This window comes from Hemicordylus capensis, chromosome 4 (genome assembly GCF_027244095.1).
Source record: "Hemicordylus capensis ecotype Gifberg chromosome 4, rHemCap1.1.pri, whole genome shotgun sequence".
NCBI classification, from domain to species: Eukaryota; Metazoa; Chordata; class Lepidosauria; order Squamata; family Cordylidae; genus Hemicordylus; species Hemicordylus capensis.
This window is the reverse complement of record NC_069660.1, coordinates 58,683,196-58,709,410: the sequence shown is the minus strand read 5'-3', so window position 1 is coordinate 58,709,410 and position 26,215 is coordinate 58,683,196. Positions and strand designations below refer to the sequence as shown.

Sequence of the window (26,215 nt, the reverse complement as noted above, 5' to 3'; positions counted from 1 at the left end):
CCCCCGGACTCGATTGATAGATTGCCACACACCCCGGCTACGCCCCCATTCCCAGAGTGCTTTGCGCGGGGGTGACAGGTTGGCTGGGCTGGGTAAGGGTTCAGAGAAGCCAAAATGGCAGACTTCGAGGATCGGGTGTCGGATGAGGAGAAGGTAGGAAGTTGTCAGAATTGTTTCTAATTAATGGAAAGGATAAATGATTAGTTTCTCGTGAAGCAAAGAGGTAGCCGTTACCCGCCTTGTTCCTTTTGGCAGTCTCCCCAAGACTCCTACAAGTGAGAAGCTTTCGCTAGTTTAAAGGTCCCCCTTACTTCCGGGGGCTGGGGAATGTTTCGGTTTTGCAAAAAAGAGTTGCTCTTTTTCTAATCTCTACTGGTGGGAATTTCGCAAAGTGTTCTGGGAAGTAAACCATGTGGGAGAGATCTGTTGTTGAGATCCATGCCATTACATTTTTAAAGTTTTATTTTATGGAAAAGGGGAAGGATTCTGTTCCCTGCTGCATTATCCAGGCTGTGGAATTTTGCTTGAACAAATAATGGCAAACATGTATTTCCAAAGCAGAAGGAAATAGTGGTCCTCTCAGAAAAATGTTTGAGGTGTGATTTTGAAGCAATTGAGGAGAAAACAATTTATTCCAAAGCTGGACTATTTAAAATAAAAATCCACTGTGACCTTATCCATGTTTACAGGAAATTATGTTCAGTGTGGTTTACTCCCAGGTAAGCAAGCCACCTAATGGCACAGCGGGGAAATGACTTGATTATCAAGTCAGAGGTTGCCAGTTTGCTGGTATGTTTCCCACCTATATCGGGCAGCAGCAATATAGGAAGATGCTGAAAGGTATCATCTTGTGCTGCGTGGGAAGAGGCAATGTTAAACATCTCCTGTATTCTACCAAAGAAAAAATACAGGGCTCTGTGGTCACCAGGAGTCTAAACCGCCTCAACAGCACACTTTAGTTTAAGTATGCACAGGATTGCAGCCTCAGTACATCCGCTTGCATATTCTCATGGACATTATATAAGAGATTTTAAACATATGTTTTCTTAATTGTATCTTATCTTATTCTAATAAATGTAACATTGTTTAATTTCCACTGAAACATGTTTAACTAAGGAGTTGGAATTGAATGTTTATTTGGCCTGCATAATAGCTGTGGGAGGTGTGACCATGGAAGGATTCAGAGCCATGCCAAGAAAAAATGGCTTTCTGATGTGTGGTGTAGTGGCAAGTACAGAGTGTGTACCATTTTTTTCAGTATTTCCTTTTAACACTGCATAGGGACTGACTCGAACACCTGCAAGAAAGTGGTGATGTAAAATGCTGATTGCATTTACAGCAACATGTGACTGACTTTAGTTGCTGAGACACTATCCTGTGTGGTTAGATTTGAGGGGGTAAAATGTCCATGAAAAGTTAACAGTAAAATATCAGAAACAAGATGTGTATTGTTTGCTTTTCTCCTCCTTTTACAGATACAGGGTATGTTAACTAAGTAATGGTATGTTGTACTTTTTCCAGCAACACATACATGTCCAAATGGTGTGAACATGTGCTTCATGTTTGTAACTCCTCTCTGGTAGTGAACGTTTATCATAAATGGAAGGGAGTTCAGAGCTTTCTAGTCCAATTCCCTGCTGAGAGCTGGTAACTGCTACAGCATCCCTGACAGATGGCTGTCCAGACATTTTTTGAAAATCTCTAGTAAAGGGAAACCCACTACTGCATGAGGAAGACTCTTCCATGGTTAAATCGGCCTTAAGATTTTTTTACCTCTAGGCTTCCTTATCACTCTAAGCCATTGGTTGCCCTTGGGATCAATGGAGAGCAAGTCAGCTGCTTTGTCTGTGTGACAGCCCTTCAGATATTTGAAGATGGTTATCATATCCCTCCTTGATCTTCTTTTCTCCATGTTAAACATCCCTTGTTCTTTCAGTCATTCTGCATAGCACTGTTTCTAGACCCCTCACCATCTTTGTTGCACTAGAACTGGAAAAGGTGCAGAAGAGGGCAACCAAGATGATCGAGGCCTAGAGCACTTTTCTTATGAGGCAAGGCTACAGCACCTGGGACTGTTTAGTTTAGAAAAAAGATGACTGCGTTGAGACACGAGTGAGGTCTATAATATCATGCATGGTGTGGAGAAAGTGGATAGAGAGAAATTCTTCTCCCTCTCACATAACACTAGACCCAGCGGTCATCCCATGAAACTGATTGCCAGGAAATCTAGGACCAACAAACAGAAGTACTTTTTCACACAATGCATAATCAACTTGTGGAATTCTCTGCCACAAGATGTGGTGACAGCCAACAACCTGGATGGCTTTAAGAGGGGTTTAGATAACTTCATGGAGGAGAGGTCTATTATCGGCTACTAGTTGGAGAGCTGTAGGCCACCTCCAGCCTCAAAGGCAGGATGCTGCTGAGTACCAGTTACAGGGGAATAACAGCAGGAGGGAGGGCATGCCCTCAACTCCTGCCTGTAGGCTTCCAGTGGCATCTGGTGGACGACTGTGTGAAACAGGATGCTGGACTAGATGGGCTTTGGGCCTGATCCAGCAGGGCTGTTATTATGTTATGTTCACTCCTCTGAACCCATTCCTTTGACATATTTTTAAAACATCCTTCTTAAATTGCAGGCCCAGAACTGTTCACGGTGGGTGACATAATGTTCAGTATCTTGTAAATGCTGCAGGGAACCGGGGCTGCTGCCAATGCATGAGGCAGCCCTGTTGCTGTTGAGGACGAGAGGTTGTACAAGCAGTGCTGCCACATTTACTTCCACTTGCTGCAATGAGAGTTACTGCAGCAGTGCTACTTATGCAGCCACCTATCCTTTATGCATCTGCAGCAGTGCTGGTGTGGGTTTGCAGTTTCAATGAGACACTGCACATCATGTCCGCCACTATTCCAAGTGAAGTCTGACCAGTGCAGAATACAGTGGAACCTTTATTTCCTGTGATCTTGACAATATCACCACCCAGAGATGTACATATGAGGCGGTATAAAAATAAGATAGATAAAATATGCCTAGGGTTGGATTAGTTTTTTTAGCAGCTGCATTACACTGCTGGCTCATATTCAACTTATTGTCCATGTCCCTTTCACATGTAGTGCTGCCAGGCCAGGTACCCCCCATCCAGGGCCAGATTATAATGGAGCAATTGCTCCAGGGTGCTGGCTAGGTGTATGGGTCCCAGTGTTCTTCCTATTTATTTTTTTTAAACTTTGTGTGGAATGAGATTTGTTCTAGGCGGCATCAAGTATCAAGGCAGTGTGTGCACACATGCATTCAGAATGCGGCCTTCCCGATTCAACCTGAGTGGGATCTAAAATTAACTGAGCGGACATCAAAAAGCTTGTGAGCGCAGGCATGTGTGCACGCCTTAGAGAGAACACTGGTGGGCCTTTCTGATAGCTGGCCTATTTCTGTCTGTTGATCCTGCTCACAGCTTGCCGTATCTTAGGTAGAGGTTCGAAGCAGCTCTGCAGTAGCCACCACCTGCCTCTAGGACCATTTCAGACAAATGCAAATATTTCAGCAGTCTCATGTAATACTAAGTAAGGTGAACTGTTTGCAAGAGGTGTGTGTGAGCAGTACGGGGGGATGGGTGATACTGGCCATAACAAAGAGCAGGTTGTTGAGCTGCTGCCCCCCACTCACTGTGTGTTTATTCTGTATGTTTCTTCAAGACATAAGGGGGATATGAGCACACTCACTCATCTCATTTGCTTGTTTACTCAGAAGTAACCAGGAAGGAAAAGAAAGGACCACTCTTCGCAGTTAGTGATCACTGCCAATTAGTGTAATATCAACTGCATTTTTATTTGCTTCAACTCATTTGGCTTATTGTGACAGGTAATGCTTTTAAAAATGAACAGCAGCAAATGACTTATTGTCATTTTGTTTGTGTTTGCTGTGTTTATATACTTGTGTTTGCTGTGTTTATATACACAGGGCCCCATTTTCTGCATTTGATGGCTTATATGGAGCTTTCTGCATGGTCCATGTGCCATTTCTCTTGACTCTGTAGTATTTCAGTTAAATCTGGATGAATCCAGTTCACTAATAAAAGCAAAAAAATGCTTTATAAAGACTTCTTTGTGTAACAACATATGTACAGTAACTGCAAAGAAACTATTGAGGGCTGCATGAAGTCTCATGAAGAGGAGACCATGGATCAGATATGGAACAGAACTGTTGTGAATACTAAGAACTCAATGGTTTCTAGAGTTTCTGGGTTGTTTCTAGAGTTTTATCGAGGAAATGTGAGGCACAGAGCTGAAATGACTTGGGCTGTAATCCTATGTACACTTGCAATCCCCACTGAGAATCTTTTGATAAACATCCATATGATTGTGCTGTTAGAGTATCTGATGGATGTTAGTTGACTATGAGCCCTTATGTCCACATTTTTGTATAATGGAAGACACATGCTAAAAAAAATACACATTCAAAGCTAGGGTAACTAGCCAATACAACATAGGAAAAACTTCATTGATAATCAGATATGAAAGGTAAAGTAGCACCTATCCACCCATTCTGCCCACCCCACATCTGGTTACTACTACTATGAATATTTATATATCATTTTTCAACCAATTTTCCCAAAGCGGTTTACATAGAGAAATAAAAAATAAATAAAGATGGATCCTTATCCCTAAAGGGCTCACAAACTAAAAACAAAAATACAAGATAGACACCAGCAACAGCCACTGGAGGGATTGCTGTGGGGTTGGATTTGGCCAGTTGCTCTCCCCCTACTCAATAAAGAGAATCACCACTTTTTTAACAGTGCCTCTGCTCAGTTAGCAGTTGAACTAGTGAAGCTGAGTTATCTTTAGCTACACTTTCCTATCAAAATGCCACTGTGACAAATCAGCATGGAACTATAGAGAATAGCTATAGAATCAGATTTGGAACAGACCAAAATTCCACTTTCATATCATAACCCCTGCTGAGGGAAAAGCCAATCCATCCACACACTGGCCTAATACAACATGGTGAAATTGCCACAGAATCAACAACTTAATATGTATTGACAAATGAGATAAACAAGACAAGCTTCCCTATCATCTATGGCCTGATTCAAGAAGGAAGTGTCATATGTCTTAAGTATTTTGGACAGTCCAACAGTGCATGGACCATTTCGCAGTGGTTTGGTCCGAATTCAGCTAGGCTGGTCAAACCGACAAACCAGTTAAGAGCGGTCCACAATTGAACCACTGATCCAGCCTGGTTCACGTCAGAATGGTTCGACCACAAACTGGTCCATGCACACCCCTTAACAGGCACTGCTGCTGTGAGATTTGTATTAATTTCATGGAGTTGGTGTGGGAGAATTGAGTTTTCCGCATTTCAAAGAATGTAGGCTATAAAACAGAGCATTTGGACTGTGCTTCATTTGAATATTAATGTACGTACTCATGAAACCCAAATTATTCTGGTAAGTATTCCCCTTTAGAAGAAATTTACTTAATTACTCTAGCACTCTGTATTTATGTCAGATTCATGGAATAGGATTTTCTCACCCTTCTTTCTCGAAGAAATGGGGACCTTTCTGCATCAGCAGCCTAGCAATGCAGAGATGCCAAAATGACAACCAGTTAAGAAGTCTGAAATTAGGGATTACTGTGACTGTGGACATTATGACCTAGCTCTGTTTAACAAAAGGCATTAATCTGTCGTTTACAGTTATGGTCACAATGCCTTTCCTTTTCTAAAAGAAAGATAATATAGTCATGTATTACTTTATTTAAATGTTTGGTTTTTTCCTTGCTAATTGGAACTGTATGTAGTTGCTTCATCAATATTGCTTGCCCTAAGCATGGATTTAGCTATTCTCTTTCCTTGAGTATTTCACTATCATTTTTTACTAAAGAGTTGAAATCAAAACAGATTAGTGTCTGTTAAGGAGCATATGCTTTTTAATGTTTCCCATGTTTGAGGTAGATCTTTAAAACATCAGAAAGCTCTACACCAAAACGTAGAAAGCTTAAACCCTTCTAACTTTATCTCTGTTTCTGCTTGGCAGAATTGTACGTGTTCCGCAGTTCTATATTTGAATAAGTTGCCACTATTTGAGTATAAGAGATTGCATAGGTCTAATGTTTAAAAGGGGACGTATACTTGTCAGTCTTTTGGCATCTTCCTTTGCCTGATCATCATTTTTGGGCACCCTTGAGGGGAGACTATAGCTGAAGATGACTGAAGCAGGAGGGGATGGGTCTTACACTATCACGCTCCCCATTGAAATGGATCCTGCTGCTTGTTAGACAAAGTAATATGTTCTCTGAGCACCGTATTTGTAGCAGTGCTTTAATGCAACCAGAGCGTCATGCTTACTGCTTACAGTTGCACTTTCTAATAAAAGCACATGCTATAGTTTGAAGGAGTCTTTCAGCCATTTAGGGCAGTGCTCTGGAAAGTCCATGAGGAAAAAATGCAGTGGAAATCTTTCTATTACTTACTGTTCAGCTTTCTGCTATCCCTGTTCTCACAGGGCAACCTAATGATTTTTCTATCAGAAGCAGTGGCAGCTTTGTCATAGTGGGAGAACATATCCCATTCATTGTTCTTCCCATGGACTGATGGAAGTTGCAGAATCTGAAAATGCCACAGTCTTTTCCAGACTGGCACCATGACGCCAAAGACACAATGTTTCAGTTCTGTTACACAGACTAGGAAGGAGGCTTTGGCCTCAGCTATGTCCCACAGAGTATTTAGAGCTTGTGGGTCTGTGTGGGTTGGTTTTCTGCAAGAAGGGAGGGGTGCAAGGGTCTGTTGTTCATCCAGGTGTTGCAGTGTGCACTGGGCCAGCTTTAGTGCCACACTTATGTGCATGCATAATATTGGTCTGTAGGCAAACTGATTGCTAAGAAGACTCAAATGACTTTAATTCTAGAAATTTGTATTGCTTTTCTTGAAGGCTCGAAACTGTCCTGAGAATCTGACCTTTCGTTTAGATTGTATCTTAGCAATTACTACTTGGCGTTTCAAATCCCTTGCCCCCTTCTGCATGTTTATGATTGGACTACAGTAAAGTGTCCAATAAAATATTCAGTTCCAGGAAAATGAGGAGAAATGTGCCACAGGACAGCTTCAGCAAGTCCCTGCAATGATACATGCCAGAAATAGTTTCAAGTTCTGTGTGGAATTGTTGCCGTTTCTTTCCTCAGCCTGGAACTCTCATAAGCACAGTAGCTCAAGTACAGAGAGTAGCATGGAATTGATTATGATAAATCATGAGGTCTAGAGGGGAGGCCCAACTAGCACCAAACTCTGTCATCAACTGGTAGCTAAGGTGAATTTGAACAGAAATTTTCTCCATCTTGCCAAGTAGGTGATTTGTGGTCTGTGTGTCTCTTCATCACACCTGCTTTATGTTTTCCTCGCACAAGACAAACAGTGAAGGAAAGAAAGAAAGGTTTCTGTGTAGTCGAAGTAGTACATGTATATATACAATATGCCTAGCCTTGGGGGTGTATTCAGCATGTGCAGCAGAAACAGTGCCTGCTTTGGTTTCATTTTTCTAAAATTCCAGATTTGGTGATTGCTTATTTTTCAGTACATCGGGATGTCTTGCCATAGCTGTCTCACCAATGTCTCACCATAGCTACTGTTCCATGAACTCGTAATACTGTCATCTAGATTACAATAGTTCCTACAATTAACCAACCAGCATTCCTTAGATTTGCTTGTCCAGAAGTGAATATAAAACAAGATTGCAACAGCAACTAAACAGGTCAACACCCCATGAGAAATGCCTGGCCTTGAGGGTTGCTGGTTCTGTTATCTCTCTGGTGTTTTTAAAGGATGTTAAGGCTTTGAGCAGTATTCCTTTTCTGGCTTATCAGGCATTTCATTTTAATGTTCAGAGAATATCTTCTCAGTGGCTTGTTTGAGAATAATATATTTCCCCTGGCTGATGGCAGATGGACTTGTACAATGCCCATTGCAAAGCCTGGCAGTAATGGCAAAATATGTGCCCACAATTCAGAGTGGTAGATTTTAATAGGTGTTCATAAAGTTAAGTCATTTGGAGAAATCCAGATTCTTGATGCAGAGAGTTCCCCCTCTGATATCACCATTCCAGTTTCAGCAGATGAAATGCCTTGTGCTATTTCTCTTTCCATCAACTTCTACCTTGTTTTTTGTGTATCTGTATTTCTTTCCATGAGATTTTGATGAGTTTGACCAATTTCTTTCACAGCCCATAAGAGCATGATTCATGAAACACATTACAGATCATTCCTTGTACACATATCCAGTCTTGATACTCCTAACATATATATTTTTTGAGCAGGGATGGTATCCTTCATGCTTTTTGGAAGGAAGGTATGTCCTACCACAAAAGTTAGTTGTCCTAGCTTCTTGTTGGTCTGTAGCTTCTACCTTTCCTGCCTGTCATCATCAGCAAATAAACTGCATTATAGGCAACTGATAACCCCCAAAGTTTGTGCTAGGAAACATGGCAGGTATGCAGTAGGCATGCAAGCAGAGTTCCACAAATTTGGGCATACCTCACTAGCCTGCCATTATTTGTGGTCACTATCAATCCCCTCCCTTTGTTCCCTCAGAATCTTTCCCAGCAAACAGTGAGAGGTCTTAGGAGAGAAGTGGGCCTTCTATCATTTGCACTGGGATATGGAGATGGTAAGAACTTGTGAGAGCCCTCCCCACTGCTCAGAAAGAATTCCTGCTGTTACTTAAAGGTAAAGTGTGTCATTGAGTCGGTGTCGACTCCTGGCAACCACAGAGAATGGTAAACTCCTCCTGTCTTTAGTAGAATACAGGAGGGGTTTATCATTGCCATCTCCCACACAGTATGAGATGATGCCTTTTAGCATCTTCCTATATCGCTGCTGCCTGATATAGGTATTTCCCATAGTCTGGAAATGGCAGAGGAAATGAAACCTCTAGAGAGAAGATCTGTGTGGTGCTGAGTATCCTGCTTGCAAGGGGATGAGGGCACTCATCACTGTCTCCTACCCGCTTTAAAATTGGCCCCTTGGTATATGAAGCAGCGGGGTAGATGACTGGAGCACCAGTGGAGGAAGGCTCGACTCGAATCCGACAGATTACAACAGAGAGCACATTTGAAGATCTATGCTCTGGCAATACGGGCAGCAAAGAAGAGATTATTTTCAGCCCGTATTGCATCCGCAAGTTCACATCCAGCGGAGTAGTTCAGGGTTCTGAGAGGGCTAGTAAGTGCCCCTCCTCCCTTGAATCAGAACTTGGAGCCATCTATTACCTGCTGTGAAGTGTTCCGTGAGTTTTTTTGTGGATAAAATCTCTGGTGTTTGAGCCAACTTGGATTTAGACCCCACAATTACTGCAGTAGCTGAATCGGAGGTGTCCAGAGAATCCTTTTATGTGGTTAGGCTGGATCAGTTCCTGTTTGTGACTCGTGAGGATGTGGACAAGCTGCTTGGAGTGGTGTGGCCTACCACCTGTTCTCTTGACCCTTGCCCAACATGGCTTATACTATCTTGCAGGAAAGTTGTTGTGGAAGGCCTAGTAGAGATCAAAAATGCTTCTCTGAGGCAGGGCAGGATGCCTCCTTGCCTTAAGGAGGCAATTGTTAGACCTCTTTTGAAGAAGCCTGCATTGGATCCTTCAGAGTTAAGCAACTATAGGCCTGTCTCCCAACTTCTGTGGTTGGGCAAGCCAATTGAGAGGGTAGTGGCCTCCCAACTCCAGGCAGTAGACCCTTTTCAGACTGGCTTTAGGGTGGGCTATGGGGTGGAGACTGCCTAGGTCAGCCTGGTGGATGATCAATTGGGAATTGACAGAGCAAGTGTGACTCTGTTGGTCCTTTTGGACTGCCCAGCAGCTTTCGATACTATCAACCATAGTATCTTTCTGGAGCATTTGAGGAGGTTGGGGATGGGAGGCACTGCTTTGCAATGGATCCACTCCAACCTCTCGGGCAGATTCCAGATGGTGTCCCTTGGAGACTGCTGCTGTAAAAAATCTGAACATTTATATGGTGTCCCTCAGGGCTCCTTATTGTCTTTGATGTTGTTTAACATCTACATGAAACTGCTGGGAGAGATCATCAGGAGAATTGTGCAGGGTGTTATCAGTATGTTGATGATACAGGAGAAGGTATAACCTCCCTAACTGCCTGCCTGGAGACGGTGATGGGCTGGATGAGAGCTAACAAGCTGAGATGGAATCCAGATAAGATGGAGGTACTTATTGTGCAGGGTTGGAACTCAGGAGATGATTTTGATCTGTCAGTTCTGAATGGAGTGTCACTTCCCCAGAAGGATCAAGTACTCAGTCTGGGGCTACTTCTGGACACAAACCTCTCCATGATGTCCCAGGTTGAGGCAGGGGCCAGAAGTGCCTTTTACCAGCTTAGGCTGATACACCAGCTGTGTCCATTTCTTGAAATAAATGACCCCAGAACAGTAGTACATCTGCTGGTCACCTCCAGACTTGACTACCTAAATGCGCTCTATGTGGGGCTGCCTTTGTAGTCCAGAAATAGCGGTTGATTCAGAATTCGGCAGCCAGGTTGATCCCTGGGTCATCTCAGAGAGACCATATCACTCCTATCTTAAAAGATCTGCACTGGTTACCGATAAGTTTCCAGGCAAAATATAAGGTCTTGGTTATCTAGCTAGCTAGCAATTTCTCCTAGGCGTACCTGTCGCTAATCCCATGCATGGCAGCTTTCATGAGAATTCGCAAGCAGCTGCTGGATAGCGATGGGGGCGGGAGGGAAGAAAATTGTGGTGGTAGTGAGCCAGCTGGCCAGTGAAAAAGACAGCTGCGAATGGCAGCAGTTGACGGGGGGGGGAGAAAATGGCAGCGGGTGGGCAGGGAAGAAAATGGTGGTGGCGGTGGGGGGTAGGGCCTAGAGGTGCAGATGCTCTGTGCCCGGCCCAGCTAGTAACCTATAAAGCCCTAAACAGCTTGGGCCCTGGGTATTTAAGAGAACGTTTTTTTCGCTCTGAACCACACCACCCATTGAGAGCATCAGGAGCGGTTCTTCTGCAGTTGCCTTGCCACCGGCTCGGCTCATGGCTACTTGGGACAGGCCTTCTCCATTGCTGCCCCTAGGCTTTGGAACACACTCCCTGCTGAAATAAGAGCCTCCCCATCTCTTACAACTTTTAAAAAGCCAGTCAAAACACATTTGTTCACCCAGGCTTTTAATTAGATAACATTTTAATAGTTTGATTATTTTTAATAGTTTTAAATTTTAAATTGTTGTAATGTTTTAAACTTTTTATTTGTTGTTTTTATTGTTTTGTTGTAAACCGCCCAGAGACTTGCGTTTTGGCAGTATACAAATATGTTAAATAAATAAATTTAATTTATTAATTAAATAGATGGATGCCTGCATCTATTAGTATCTATTTTTTACCTGGCTGGCAACCTTTGAGACAACCTGACTGAACTCTAAGTGAATTACATATTCTGTAATGGAAGTCAGCAAAAGTCAGGGGCGGATTAAAAGAGAGGCAAGGTAGGCACTTGCCTACGGTGGCAAATCTTAACAATCGTTCCTGACCACCCAGCTTCAAGAGGAAATGCATGGTCCGATGAGTGGCCATATTACCAGATGCAGCATGCTGCTTATTCAGAGTGTTTAAGGGTACAACGACAAGCCTCGGATCAATTTGTTTTAAGTTGTCGTTCAGTCAGTGAGAGTTTGAATTTGCAGAGCAGGTGGGCAGTGCCGGCGTGGGAAGGAAGGAAGATCTGAAGCAGGAAGCAGCCTGAAGCCAAGGGGTGGGGCGGCAGTGCGCGCCATCCCATCAGCTTCCTTCCGGGTGGCAACCAATCCTAGGCTGACTGGCTCTGCTTGTTGTAGCGTGCACCGTCTCAGAGTCACCAGGAGAGAAAGAGAGAGAGAGAGTTGGTATTTGTTTCATCATAGGTTTTCTTCGAGCATATTGTTAATGCTCGGAGTCAGAGGGCATAGTCAAGCCAACAGGCAGCTGCTATAGGTTTAGAAGGCGAGTTACCAGGTATCCCCATATACTTTGCTCCTGGACTCGTGTGGTTGTCATCCTCCTGGTCAGTTCTGTAGTTTCCTTTTGGTTAATGACTACTTTCCCAAAAGGGTATCATTTCTGAAGGGTAGGCATTTGCCACATAAACTAGCCTGCGGGTGCAGAGTATAACAGTGCATGTCACATAGCACAAATGCAACATAAAACTAAAAAACACATTCCTCTCCTGCCAATACAAGGACACCAGCCCTGAGAGACAAGAATCACAGTCGCTGAAAGGATAGGTTAGTAGAAAAAGTTTTTTTGGCTGAACTCAGCCCCCAGTGCGGAAAGAACCGAGGGGGCTGGGCCTGCTTGGAGATGGTACAGAGGGATGGTGCAGAGGGTGCACTACTACGTACTACTATGAATATTTATATACTGCTCTTCAACAAAATTCTCAAAGCGGTTTACATAAGAAAAGAAATAATACATAAATAAGATGGTCCCCTGTCCCCAAAGAGCTGACAGTTCTAATAAGGTAGACACCAGCAACAACCACTGGAGGGACGCTGCGCTGTGGCTGGACAGGGCCAGCTGCTGTCCCCCTGCTAAACATACGGGAATCGCCACTCCACAGTGGTGGGCTGCCTGTCACTTCAGTATGGAACTTCCTTTGCAAGCCAGACCTGGCCAGCTTCTTCTCCCTCCAGCTCGAGTCCTGGGCCTGCAGGTGATGCTGCCTGCCATTGGCCCAGACCGTACCGGGACCAGGTCCCTCCTGGAGGACACAGCAACCACACATACACCACCAGAGGGGAGCAGGAGCAAGGAGCCAGGTAAGGAAGAGGACCTGGACGACGAGCCAGCTAGGCAGCCCTGGCGGCATGCCCTGCCCGCTCCTGCTGCTATGTACTGCTGGGGACAGGGGAGGGGGAGGAGGAGGAGAAGTGGGAGGCCGAGACAAGGTGGTGCTGCCTGGCCCAATTTCATTTTAGCATGCTGCATGATGAATATACATGTACACACACACACACACATCTATCTATCTATCTATCTATCTATCTATCTATCTATCTATCTATCTATCTATCTATCTATGATTGGTTGTATTTATTATTGTGCACAACCAAGACACAACATCGTCAGGGAGGAGAGGGGCAGCAATCCTTGCTTGCCTATGGGCAGCAAAAGGGTTAATCTGCCCCTGACAAGAGCTCATTATTATCTTTTCTGCAAAATATCTAGCATCACATGGTCAATACTGTTAGTTTTTTGTTTGTTTTTAAAGGCTTGTTCCTTGAAAATGTGACATACATTTTGTCATATTTTTGAATCTGACATCTGACTTTCAGATTTCCTTGTGAGGGTTCATTTGCTGTGAAAAGCACACCTCTCTATATAAAAATGTGGATTTGGAGCCCAGAACTAATGAAGATGGATTTTTTAAAATAAGAGCTGTGTGTCCTATGTACATGAAGAGAATACGGGAAAACCTCGATATTCGTGGGGGTTCCATTCCGCTCTATTCAGAATCCGCAAATATCAATCTATTGGGGCAATGGGGATTGGAGGTTAGGTTCCTGGAGGCAGCAGCGGTACTTTTTAAAACTGCTGCTATGTGGCGGGGATGGCAGCAGAGGCGGCTGCAGCCGTGGGAATGGCAGCTGCAGTGATTGTACCATTTAGAACCACCACTGTGCGACAGGGATGGCTGTGGATGCGGCCACAGCGGGGTGGGGTGGGGGGGTGGATGGCAGTGGAGGCAGCAACAAGGACTCCTTCTCCCTCCCAGTCTCCCAAATGAATGTGAAGGCACATGCTCTCATGCTCAGAGAGGCCCGAAATGGCCTGTACACCGGCCCAAGCAGTCATTTGGGAGGAAGGCAGGGAGGGAGAAGGAGTCTCTGCTGCCATCCCCACCACTGCAGCCGCCTGTGCCACCATCCCCGCGGCACAGCTGTGGTTTTAAAAGGTACTGTCTCCACCACCACCTCCAACCCACAGATTATGCAAGCTCCATGGGGTTTGGCTCTCCCCCCCGCCCCCCGGTATGCTGAGGTCGGGTGCCTATTCCCCGATCATGGATACATGAAACTGCATGTGTTGAACCCGCAGATAACGAGATATGCCTGTACATTATACGATGATGCATAGAAGATCACATGAAATTGAAGAGCACTCAAAACACAGGGAGGGCCAACCTCTGCTCTGCTCTGCTCTGGTACCTGTAAGAGTTGTGAGGAAGTTTCAACAAATTCATCTTGTCATGTCATAATGTTGCAGAGACTTGGAAAAACTCCATCTCAGTACCCAACAGTTGAAAATACAGGATCCTTAGGCTGTTCATCTCTGGTTTAAAAGTTTTCTGGTAAACCATCTGTTGATGCATGTTGTAGTTTTAGTGAGCTCCAAAAGAAATAATGAGCACAATTTATTTAGTTCAAAGTTTCTCAGATGTGGGCACTTGTGTGCAATGTGATTCTGTTGCAGCTGCACCTGTTGCCACCATGGATATTTTGTGGCTTCACCTGCAGCCATAGCTAAAGACAGTTTAAGAGTCACTGAATAAGTTGGCTCCACTAATACCCAACTAATTTCTCTACAGGTGCGTATAGCTGCAAAATTCATCACCCATGCACCACCTGGGGAATTCAATGAAGTGTTTAACGGTAAGTAAAGAGGAAAAATATGCATACATCATTCTGCATTTCATCAACAACAAAATAATTATTGCACACTTGCAAAGTAGAACTGTTAAGGCAATATTACATTAGTTACTCAGTGCTCTTCAGTATCCTTTTAAAATATCTTCAACATCTGAAGTCATTAATTTCTTGTGAGGTTTTTTTTGTTTAAAATGTGAATGCACACTCAATGTATTTATTTCATTCCACAGCAGGAATAGCTGAATTTCCTAATACAAGCAGCTGCTCTTCCTGTCAGCGTCACAAGACATATAGCTCATATATGAGAGTCATTGCTTCCATTTTACACATGTATTGCCTGAACCTCAAATTCCATCACCTAGTTTCTGCTTGATATCCTGTAGGCCTTCAGTCTGGGTACAAACTGAGTAAAGTTTAGTCAGTCTGGTCCCTCTGCCCTAGCCCTCCATACTTCTGCGTCTCAGCCTGCTCACAGCCGCCATCACCACACACCCGTGACTTGGCATGTCCCCACCGCAGCAAAGCCTCCCCCGCCCCCCTTTTCTTTTCTCGCTAAGCAAGCACACACCTGCTGTACTGCTCCTTATTTCAGTGCCTGGGAGGAAAAACATGAAATTGCACAGCCTTGCAACTGAATGAATCCTTTTGTGTTTCCACTACACAAGTGCACTGGTTGCTTCTCTGTTACCTTCAGTGTCCTTTAGAATTTATCAGAGCTCTCCAGATCTGTTCATGGAAATTTAAAATATGTACAGAATTTAACCCTCAGATTTTCTTCTTTTGAGCTCCAGTATTGTAGTCAGGAGTAAAATGTTTCACCCTGGTTTCTATCACATATAAAAAATTTTAATGAAAGTGTTAACTGTTTTCTGCTTTTCTGCTTAGCCACTATTTTTGTCTTAGTTTTGGTTAAAAACATGTAAATTCCTCATTGCTTCCCCATACCAGCTCCAAAACTGACTGCTGTTTAAAAGCCAGCTTTCAAATATAGACCATACTGTGCGTGCGTGTGCACATGCAAGTGTGCGTAAAGCAAATGCTCTTAACATGATCTGTTTGTTATATATGCCAAACAAGTGGTTACTCAAACATTTATTTGGGTGCATTAGTAAACATTATGTGGTGCAGTGGGGAAATGCTTCACTGACAGGCAGAAGGTTGCCAGTTTGAATCCCCACTGGTTCTTTTTCGGGCAGCAGTGATATAGGAAGATGCTGAAAGCCATAATCTCATACTGCGCAGGAGGAGGCAATGGTAAACCCCTCCTGTATTCTACCAAAAGAAAACCACAGGGCTCTGTGGACACCAGGAGTCAAAATCGACCTGATGGCACACTTTACCTTTAAATATTACATTGAAGCAGTGAAACTGTTGCTAATCTACATGAATATTTTCTTTTTCCTAGATGTTCGGTTGCTGCTTAATAATGACAACCTTCTTAGGGAAGGAGCAGCTCAGTAAGTATTGCTGTGTTTTTTGCTTTTTAAAAAAAGAAACATGGTTGATGTTATAAGGAATGACTTAACAGAGTGCATAGTTACCCCTTGAACTTCCACTCCCACTCCAGGTCTTGCATTTTCTCTTATGATAACTCTGTAGTAGTGAGGTTGTGCTACCACTGGCTCATTCTTGGCAGTGAACAGTAGCAGAAAGTGGGACCATGGTGTTCCTTTTGGGTTTATTAACAGATGTAGAAGGGGAAATACATATGTTTCTTGCTCTACGTGTACACAAAATAACCAGAAATGCAGTCTGTGGTTCTTTTCAAGGAAAGTATATGTAAAAGATGAACCACCTAATGGCACGGTGGGGAAATGCTTGACTAACAAGCAGAAGGTTGCCAGTTCGAATCCCCGCTGGTACTATATTGGGCAGAAGCGATATAGGAAGATGCTGAAAGGCATAATCGCATACTGCGCAGGAGACGACAATGATAAACCCTTTCTGTATTCTACCAAAAGAAAACCACAGGGCTCTGTGGGTGCCAGGAGTCGAAATCAACTTGACGTCACACTTTACCTTTATATGTAAAAGATAGGATCCAAATGGCCAATGTTTTTCTAGACTTGTGCTTTGGTCCTCATGCTGCCAAACAACCTGTTTCTGAAACTTTTAGGATCAGAATCTAACATTTACTTATTACCTGTTTCTCACAGTGCATTTGCCCAGTATAACATGGATCAGTTCACTCCTGTTAAGATAGATGGGTACGATGATCAGGTAAATGAAAATTCTCCTTTCCCTTGTACCTTTTGAAACTAGAGACTATGACCTCTATCTACGGAAATCAGATTAGAAGGTTACAACTGAGCACACAAATAGATGGTTGATCAGGTTACTGTTTCTTCTCTTTGTATTAAAAACAAAAACATCCCTGTTCTTATGGGAACCATTAAAGGCTAGGGTTTAGGGTACAGTGGAAGTTGAATATAGCTGTCCTGGATTTTGTGTGCATGATGAAGTAGATAATTTTGAGCTCATGTCTGCATTTTAAAGGCTATTCCAAAATGTGGAACTGCTTGAAAATACAGGGATAATACAATGTTGGGTACATGTTGAGGCAAGCAAACTATTTCTGCACCATATGTGCAATATTGACCTAGATAATATGTCACTTTGGTTCCAGGGGTGTGCGTGTGAGTTCTTTAATTGTGTACAGTGTGTGTGTCGCTGTTGTGAATTTTGGCAAATCTGCTTAGTAAAGCCACTGGATTCTGAGATGGAATGCTGGGAGCTTGTTGGGTTGGAAATGGGAATCAGCCATATGTCAGACACATTGCCGTGTGTGTGTGTGTGTGTGTGTATACACACAGAGAGACACCACCCCTCTAGTCCCTGAGATCAAGATGAGACAGTGGTGATGAACATATTAGGAAAGAACCATATTCCTAGATCCCTCTTCCCAACCACAGTAGGGCCTGACGGCTCTGGCCCAAACACAGCTGAAAAGAATGAGCCAATGCAATGGCCTCCATTGTTTCATGATTCTCTCTTCTCATCTCCCCACCCACAATATCTCCTGCCATTGCCTCCTTTTCGCTTCACTATCACACTGAGTCTTCAAGATGGTGGCAGGAGCTCGTATTCCCAGCCTCCGGGTATCCCACAGTACACCGTGCACCCAGAGATTCCCCCAAGGGACAGGCGTTCTAGGTGCCCATCTCTGTGTCAGCGTGAGCTTCAAGCCAGTTTGCACCCTTAACTTCAGCTAAGAGCCAGGCTTCAGTGCTGGGTTTGGTGCCGCAGGACCGCTGGGATCCACATGGATCCCGGCGGTTCTCACAGGCAGCCAAACGCAGGTAGCATAATGTTTTCCAGATACTTCTTTTGACCTGAAGAGCTATGAAGAGTCACCTAGGTCAGCAAACCATTATGATGTGTATTAAACGTCCTGAACAGATGCTTCCATCAGGAAGCAGAGAGATGAATTTCTACTTGTGGTTTTTACAAAGCAGAGTTCATGTAGTATTTTCCAGCACTGGTGATACTGTATATATAGTCTCCAACTTTATGCATTGTTAATGCCCTTGCAAAATAGACAATGGCATTGATTTAAGGGGTGGGGGGAGCCTTATCTGAACCAGCTGCCAGGAAGTGCACAAGAAGGTGCACTTAAATTATTGCTCTCACTACAGGCTGGTCTTTCTTTTTAAGGTCTTAATTACAGAACATGGCGATCTGGGTAATGGCCGATTTTTAGACCCAAGGAACAAGCTTTCCTTTAAGTTTGATCATTTAAGGAAAGAAGCAAGTGATCCCCAGCCAGAGGATACAGATGCAGCGCTAAAGTCCTGGAGGGATGCCTGTGACACCGCATTAAGAGCCTATGTGAAAGATCACTATCCACATGGCTTTTGTACGGTTAAGTATCCAACCTCCTTTTATGGAAACCTATTGCCTTCACATTTGTTAATAATGCAAATAATAGCTCTGACACTACCAATTTTATTAGTACTTTTTCTGTGCTGGAATGGGACATTTTAAAACAGTGGAGTGTGTATTTATTCATGACCTTCTAGAGATATGAAGGCTGAGCTTTGGAATGTTTCCTGGGGCTCAAATGGATCTGAGATATCTCCTCTCTCCTTTCACCTTAGTATAAGAAAAGCATACATATTTGTATGGCTCTGTACTTAAATTATCTGCAGTGCCTGTCAGATATGATAAATATGGGAGAGACACTCCCCTTGTTATGCAGGCAAGAAGGGAATATAAGAAAAGAAAGTCTGCACGTAAGTAAAATACATGTATTAAAACCAATCTCAGGGAAGCAGGCTTTGGAATTCAGCCTGATGTACTTTGAAAGCAGCTATAACAGTGAATAGGGTGTCCTTTAGACATTACCTGTCCTTTAGACTGGTTGGTCTCTGGGTCATCTCAGAGAGACCATATTACTCCCTTGCTGATGGAGTTACACTGGCTGTGAATAGGTTTCCGGGCAAAATACAAAGTGCTAGTTATAACTTATAAAGCCCAAAATGACTTAGGCCCTGGGTATTTAAGATAGCATCTTATTCACTATGAGCCCCACCGCCCATTGAAGTCATCTGAGGAGGTCCGTTTCCAATTACCGCCAACTCATCTGATGGCTACACAAAGACGGGCCTTCTCGGTTGCTGCCCCGAGATTGTGGAATGCACTCCCCACTAAGATACGATCCTCCCCATCTCTGGCAATTTTTAAAAAACATCTAAAAACCCATCTTTTTAACCAAGCTTTCTCAGCCTTTTAAAATTTGTTGGTTTTAATTTTGTGATTGATTTTAAATTGTTGAATTGTTTTAACTTTTTATATGTGTTTTAATTATTTTATGTTAACCGCCCAGAGACGAAAGTTTGGGCGGTATATAAATGTGATGAACGAATGAATAAATAAATTACAGCAGCATGGGAGCTGCTTTGCTATGAGTTCATCACATGGCATTGCTGCAGTGTTTAAAGGACCACTTGCACATGGATGTGGCCAGAGCCCATCCTTGCCATCTTTGACCATTGCTTGAAATTGTGGTGACAGTTGGGTGGCAAAGACCCATATGATTGCTCCTGTCCACAAGGTGGCTGGTTTTTAAATGTGGATTGAATGAACCCACAGAAAAACGGCTCTCACGCTGCTGTTGCTGCTGTTTGAACGGTCTAAAGATACTTACGTTTGCAATATGTGTATTATTTATTATTTTTTTTTTCTTCTGTAAACAGGTTTACAGTAAGACTATAGATGGGCAGCCAACAGTCATTGCTTGCATTGAAAGTCACCAGTTTCAGCCCAAAAACTTCTGGTAAGCACTGTATGTTTAAGATAATCTTCCTTCTTCATTTATTTATTACATAGTTTGTAAACCCTCATTGATCCAGAAGTGCAGGATATCTGCCTCCACTTAACTGACCACCTTCTCTGAAAGCGAGTAAACTGTTTGGAGACAGATCTGCTGTTCTTTGAGTTGGGCTGCAAAAGAGAGGGGAACCAAGAAAGCCAGTTGGCTGTAGCTTTGGCTCTCTCAAAGCCAAAACTGCTCTCTCACTCCACCAGTAGAATAAATTGCAACAGGTAGGCTCTTGAGTATAAGAACACTTTTGGTGTTCTTTTATAAAACTAAATGAAGGCTGTATTGTTCAGAAAAGCAGTAGTACACTAATGATACTCTCTTCTCTCCCTTTATAATCAAAGTTGATTTCAGCTATGAAATAGTGTTCATTTCCATAGGAGTTGCCATCTGTGTTCATTCCAGGTGAATCTGCCTGGAGAGGTCACAACATATAGTCAGTAACCTACTTCAGTGTAAGCTGTTTGGGGGAAGTGATTCTTGGCTATTTCCCACTTCCTGTTGGAAGCTGTTAGATTACTGTCAATGTCTGCTCTGTTCTGTGTAGGAATGGGCGCTGGAGGTCGGAGTGGAAATTTACCATCACACCACCTACGGCTCAGGTGGTTGCAGTGTTAAAAATCCAGGTCAGTGAAGCGACTCAAACAATGCAGGGTAAATACAAGATTTCTGTTGGCAGTTTCTATTGGCCTGCCCTCTCCTGTGCTTAATGCAAATGTAGTAAGTGTTGTGTTAGTCAACACAGCCCAAATATGAACATCCAAAGCTAAAAATGAACATGTCTACACTTGAAAAAAACTATCTTCATAAGTGGACTTTAGCAGACTCTCATATCTATTATGAAGTGTGTCAGAACATGATGTAACCGACACTTCAGTACAATAAGGTCTCTTGAGTTTAATGTGAGCTACCAAAATTTAAACGCTCTTGAGGAATCCTAGAGGTTACTTTGTCTTAACTACATTAGGTTTAAATATAGACTTATCAGGCCAAGTTATAATACCTCTTTAATCCGATCAGCCTTGGTTTGCTCAAAGAAATAGTAAGTTGGTCACAGGATTTTTCTTTATCCAATGAATATTTGAAAGAAATATAAAAATACAATATTACACACACACCCTGTTAAAATAGCTCCCATTTTATCTCATGTTCTATGAAATAAGGTTTTAGCTTGTTGGCCATAATGTGAAGCCTTGTCCACCACTATAAATCTAGCATTCCTCCCATAGCATCTCCTGGGAAAGACCTGGTCAATTTAAAGAAAATCCATCTGCCTTGTTTCCTCTTCTATGTTGCTGTGAACAAGGGCTGTTCTAATGCTGAAATAGGAGTGGGATGAGATGTTGTTCCTAGATCTCTTTATGTTTAGATCATGAGCCTTTTTGGGACAAGGAACCATCTTCTTTATTTTTCTATGTAAACCACTTTGGAAACTTTCATTGAAAAGCAGTATATAAATATTTCTTGTAATTTATGTTTAAAGTACTTGGCACAACAGAATTAGGCAGTGTTTGAGGCCTACAAATATTACTATGACAGTATTGTACTCAACTCTATATGGGTCTTGTCTTAATTTAGGTTCATTACTATGAAGATGGTAACGTGCAACTGGTTAGTCACAAAGATATACAGGATTCTGTAGCAGTTTTGGTGAGTAAAGCAAGCTTACCTAAAGTTTCACGTTGACTGTATGCAATTTTGCTTTCAGACCGGGTTCCAGGCTTATTGAGGTAGCACTTGCACATGGCACATCATGCTGTGGTTAAAAAAACAGTACAATGAACTGGTTATATTAAAAGGGTGTGCATGAAGGCATACGTTAGCAGCCATGAGATTATATCATTCACCATCATTCCAAGGGTGTGTATTCTCTCTCTAGGGAAAAACAACCTGTATCACAACGTCTTACTGCTGAAATGGATCCTTAATGCATTAAAAAAACCCAAATCAAAGCAATTCCATCAAGTTCTCAGCAGTGAAAAGCTCAAGGGGTAGCTAGTTCATATAAACAATGGGTTTAGAGAGCTTCATAGCTGCAGTCACACACAGTGCTTGCAGTTTCTGTATTTCTGGTAAGAACCATGTCGAATTTTCAAAGATTTGAGGTGCTCAGTTTTCAAAATTCCTAGCACTCCGGGAAAACAACTGCAATCAGGCTTTTGTTGCTGAAGGTTTGTAAGTAACAAAGCATATCAGAAACCAAGAAGCACTCTGTCTTCTAGCTTAATGTGAAGAAAGTAGCTGCCTTATAATCTACATCGTGTGCCCTTATGTATCATACATACTGTATGCCTTTTATCAAACTATTTTGTCAGAAAATAGGAATATAGGAAACTGCCATATACTGAGTCAAACCATTGGTCTATCTAGCTCAGTATTGTCTTCACAGACTGGCAGCGGCTTCTCCAAGGTTGCAGGCAGGAATCTCTCTCAGCCCTATCTTGGAGATGCCAGGGAAGGAACTTGGAACCTAGATGCTCTTCCCAGAGCAGCTCAATCCCCTGAGGAGAATATCTTACAGTGCTCGCACTTCTAGTCTCCCATTCAAATGCAACCAGGGTGGACCCTGCTTAGCTAATTCTGGACCTGTTTGCAAAGAAAAGGTAGGTTAGCAGCATGTATGGCACACATTCTGCTTAAGTTGATTTTTCCTGTACAAGGTGGCCATCTCTCAATTTGGAGTCCACAACATGCCTAACTCTTTTTTTTTTTTAATCTATTTCAAATATCCATAATGGTTTGCCAAACAAGACATTGACAAATCCAATAAGAGGTCAATCTAAGAATAAAAACTTCATTTCTAATTTTATACCCTGCTGATCAACATTCACTGGTAATAGCTGGAAGCACCCATGTTTCATCCCAGAGTGCGAGCTTTGTCTGTTTCCCATTCTGTACAATTGAATGTTGTGTACAACTTCATTTAGAAACGTTCATGATGTGGTGACAGACCAATCATTTGCCTTTTTATCTTTGTAGAATGATGTCCAAACAGCCAAGGAGTTTATTAAAATCATTGAACATGCAGAAAATGAGTATCAGGTAAGATCATTATTATTTAAGCATTTCTCCATTTAATTTATCCTTAATTTGGAGAAAGAGAACTTTCCTTCCTTTTTAATTTGTGTTATAGGTCACATCCACTTATTTATCTCATTTCATTAATGTCCTGACTTTCTCCTGTGTTAGAAACCGAGGTGGTGTGCATTGCGCTCCCAGGCAGTTTCCTGTGCAGGCAATAACCTGACCTAGATCTACTTTATTTAGCAAGGTCACTCCATCATGCCCCCTCAGATCTTGCCCTTGGATAACCTTTTGGTGTTCTCTCTTGCCCTTTACATGACTTTTGGCTGTACCATGTCTCTACACAGCCATGTGGAGTGACCGCATGTATATATTTATATGAGTTGGCTGACAAAGATATGGGTTTGGAATTGTAGGTAAAAATGACTGTAAAGTGTGGGACTGTGAACAAGTGAACATGAATCGTGACCGCCCTCCCCCACCCTGGGTTAAGACCCATAATTCTAGAAGATGAATGGGGTTTTTTACCCACTATCAGCCTGGCTTCTGAGCTCCTGACCGTCTACAAAAAAGTTACAGTAGAGCATTGTTTACTGCCCTTCAGCAAAAGCTCCTAGGTGGCATGCAGTCAAAGAGAAAAACAACATGATCTGGATAGCGGCTCCAGACATTCATAACTGATGGGTTCTGTGCAAAACAACATGATTGGTAATGAATCATAAAAACTAGTACATTCTTTCACAATAACTTAGAATACACATATGCACACTCCCAGATCATAACCCTGTCAGTTTTAATTCATGGTAGTCTGTAATGTTTTTTTATTGCACAAATTAGATATGGAACAAATTCAGACACTCGCCTTCCTTATTTGCAAGGTATATTGGCAGTATCTAGGAACACCTAACGCTTGTAAGTGTATTTGATCTCATGTTCAAAAGGGCTATGAGCTCTGATTGGTTTATAGGAACCCAGATTGATAAAGCTGGTTCTTAACTTTTTAAATTAAACATGTTCTTTTTTTATCCATGCGCACCAACCCTGCATCTGCAGCCATATGAGCAGTGTTTCCTGTGAACTGCAGCAGCTTTAGTGATCTCAGACATACATATAGGTTTAAAAATGCTGAGTCAGACTCACAGGCAGGGGAGAGGGTGGATAATATGCCAAACAGTATTGGTAGAAAGCACATAGATTTATCATTCAGAACAAGCATTTATCCAAACTAAAATACTAAAGCTCCATACAGGTTATTACCTGACAATTCTGTTTGCGTTGGCTGACAGTCCTATTTGCATTGGTGGGGTGGGGGGATGGTAAGGCACTGGCAAGCAAGTGGCAATCTTTGGACCAAACTAGAGTGACAGTGGAAGATCCATTTGCTTGCGAGGGGGGCAGGTGAGAGGGAGTTCAGTTTAAGACACAACAAGGAATGTGGGCCAAGGGAAATGATCCTTTCCCCTTCTATAGCTTACCTCCCCACTCTCCTCTGTCTGCCATCCCCCCCCCCCAAAAATTTCCCCAGTTTGATTCTCATAGCATAAGTGAGCCCAATAGGAAGAAATATGCTGGGGTGGGAGCAAAGGCATGGAAAAGGAAAGAACAGTGCTCCTTTCACATGTACCCAGCTATCTACATGATTGCAGCAGATCTGGGTTTAACCACATGGATCTCCTGCAATCATGTCTAGGCTGCCCCTTCTGTGTGTCATAAGTTCCAAAGCTCCTTCCTTTTCTGCACTGGGTAGTGATTTAATGGCTGCCCTCCTGTAAGCATGCATTGAGGGGCATGTAAAAAGGCACGAGGGCATGCAAAAAGGCCATACTTGTAGCATATTTGACCAGCCTGACCAACAATACAGTTAGTTAAGGGGTAAACAACAGGCAGTAAATGAAAATGTGTGTGTATCTTTTCCATTCTAACTTCAAATCCACGTAATTGTTTGCAGACAGCAATCAGTGAAAACTATCAGACTATGTCAGACACCACATTCAAAGCCTTACGCCGCCAACTGCCCGTCACCCGTACCAAGATTGATTGGAACAAAATCCTCAGCTACAAGATTGGCAAAGAAATGCAGAACGCCTAAGGCCAGAGCAGAGGTGTTGTCGGAAATGTTGGCATGCAAAGAAAACAAAGCAAATGTGGTCCTTTGCCAAGTAGGTGGTTTCTCTGAGATATTGGCATTTGTCTAGGGCTTTCAGAGTTAACAGGTTTTCTAGCCTCATGGATTTGTGTCCCTGCTTATAAACTTCCTCTGTGAAAGTCATTGTTCATTTCCTAGTAGGCTTTTTTCTTTGGGCCACTTTGGGAACAGTGCTGTCACTCTGCCTTTTGTAGTGGTTGGAAAACTTCTTAGCTAAGAAAGTCCTACTAGAAATGCAGGCTGGCAATATTGGAGATACTGTTCCAGTATTCTGGCCAGCAGTCCAGGTATTGCATTCAGTTCAATAGGACTGCTGGCAGCTTTAAGGCATTGCACTTCAGCAGATATAACTTGTCCTACCCTGCTGCCCACAATTGCCAATCTCCACCTCTCAATGTCCTCTAGGCTTAGCTTTTCATGTTTGCAAGGTGTTTACAAGACCCCTCCCAGATATCCCAAGAAGGCCAGATCCTCTGGAAAAGTGGTTTGGGTGGGGTGTAGCGGGGGGGGGTTGTTTTTGTTTGTTTGTTTTTATCCAAAGACTTGAGCCACATTTTCTGCAAGTGAACCTTTTTCTTCTCTGTCCTTTTCTGGAAGTACAGTTAATATATACATTTGCAGTTTTACAGGATGGGTCCTCGATTCCCCCTACCCCCCAAAATACTGTAATTGCTGCTGAGGCATTTTGTTTAGACAAAGAAGAAATTACAAAAATGTAAAGCTGAAAATGTTTTAAGGAGCATAGGATTTAGTGTGTTAATACTTTGTGGCAAGTTTACTGGCATTTGTACCAGAGATGTATGAATGGACACGTTTAAATGGTCAATAAAAGATTTGCACCAAAACTTGCTGGTGTAGCCTGCTTCTTTTTATGAAGAACACTGTCTTACTCTGGCTGCTTGGGGAGGTTTTTGTCAATAAGAATTTTGAAGATATTGGGAAGAAGATGCTAATACAATACCTTGCTGAACTGAATCAAGGTCCATCAAGTTCAAAATGCTGGTTCCAGCAGTCATTAGCTTAGATAAGCAACCATTGTTGTTTTTGTTGCCAGTATCTGATAATTAGGTATGCTGCTTCAGAACAGGGAGGTTCTATTCT

General features: G+C 42.7%; 2 protein-coding genes across 2 annotated transcripts in view; one reads left to right on the top strand and one right to left on the bottom strand.

Annotated features, from left to right (window-relative positions):
• ST7L (suppression of tumorigenicity 7 like) overlaps nt 1–21,700 on the bottom strand; it is a 106,476-nt gene extending 84,776 nt beyond the window's left edge. The window contains exon 1 of the mRNA XM_053244898.1: nt 21,614–21,700. Coding sequence (XP_053100873.1) covers nt 21,614–21,689 — 76 coding nt within the window. The 5' untranslated portion in view covers nt 21,690–21,700. The remainder of the gene's footprint in view (nt 1–21,613) is intronic.
• On the top strand, nt 6–25,959 carry CAPZA1 (capping actin protein of muscle Z-line subunit alpha 1). Its single transcript, XM_053244909.1, has 10 exons — nt 6–153; nt 14,564–14,627; nt 16,030–16,081; nt 16,781–16,844; nt 18,279–18,485; nt 19,820–19,899; nt 20,492–20,570; nt 21,523–21,594; nt 22,924–22,986; nt 24,917–25,959. The coding sequence occupies exons 1-10, from the start codon at nt 115–117 to the stop codon at nt 25,055–25,057; spliced, it is 861 nt and encodes a 286-aa protein (XP_053100884.1). The 5' UTR covers nt 6–114; the 3' UTR covers nt 25,058–25,959.
• The last annotated feature ends 256 nt before the right edge of the window (nt 25,960–26,215 follow it).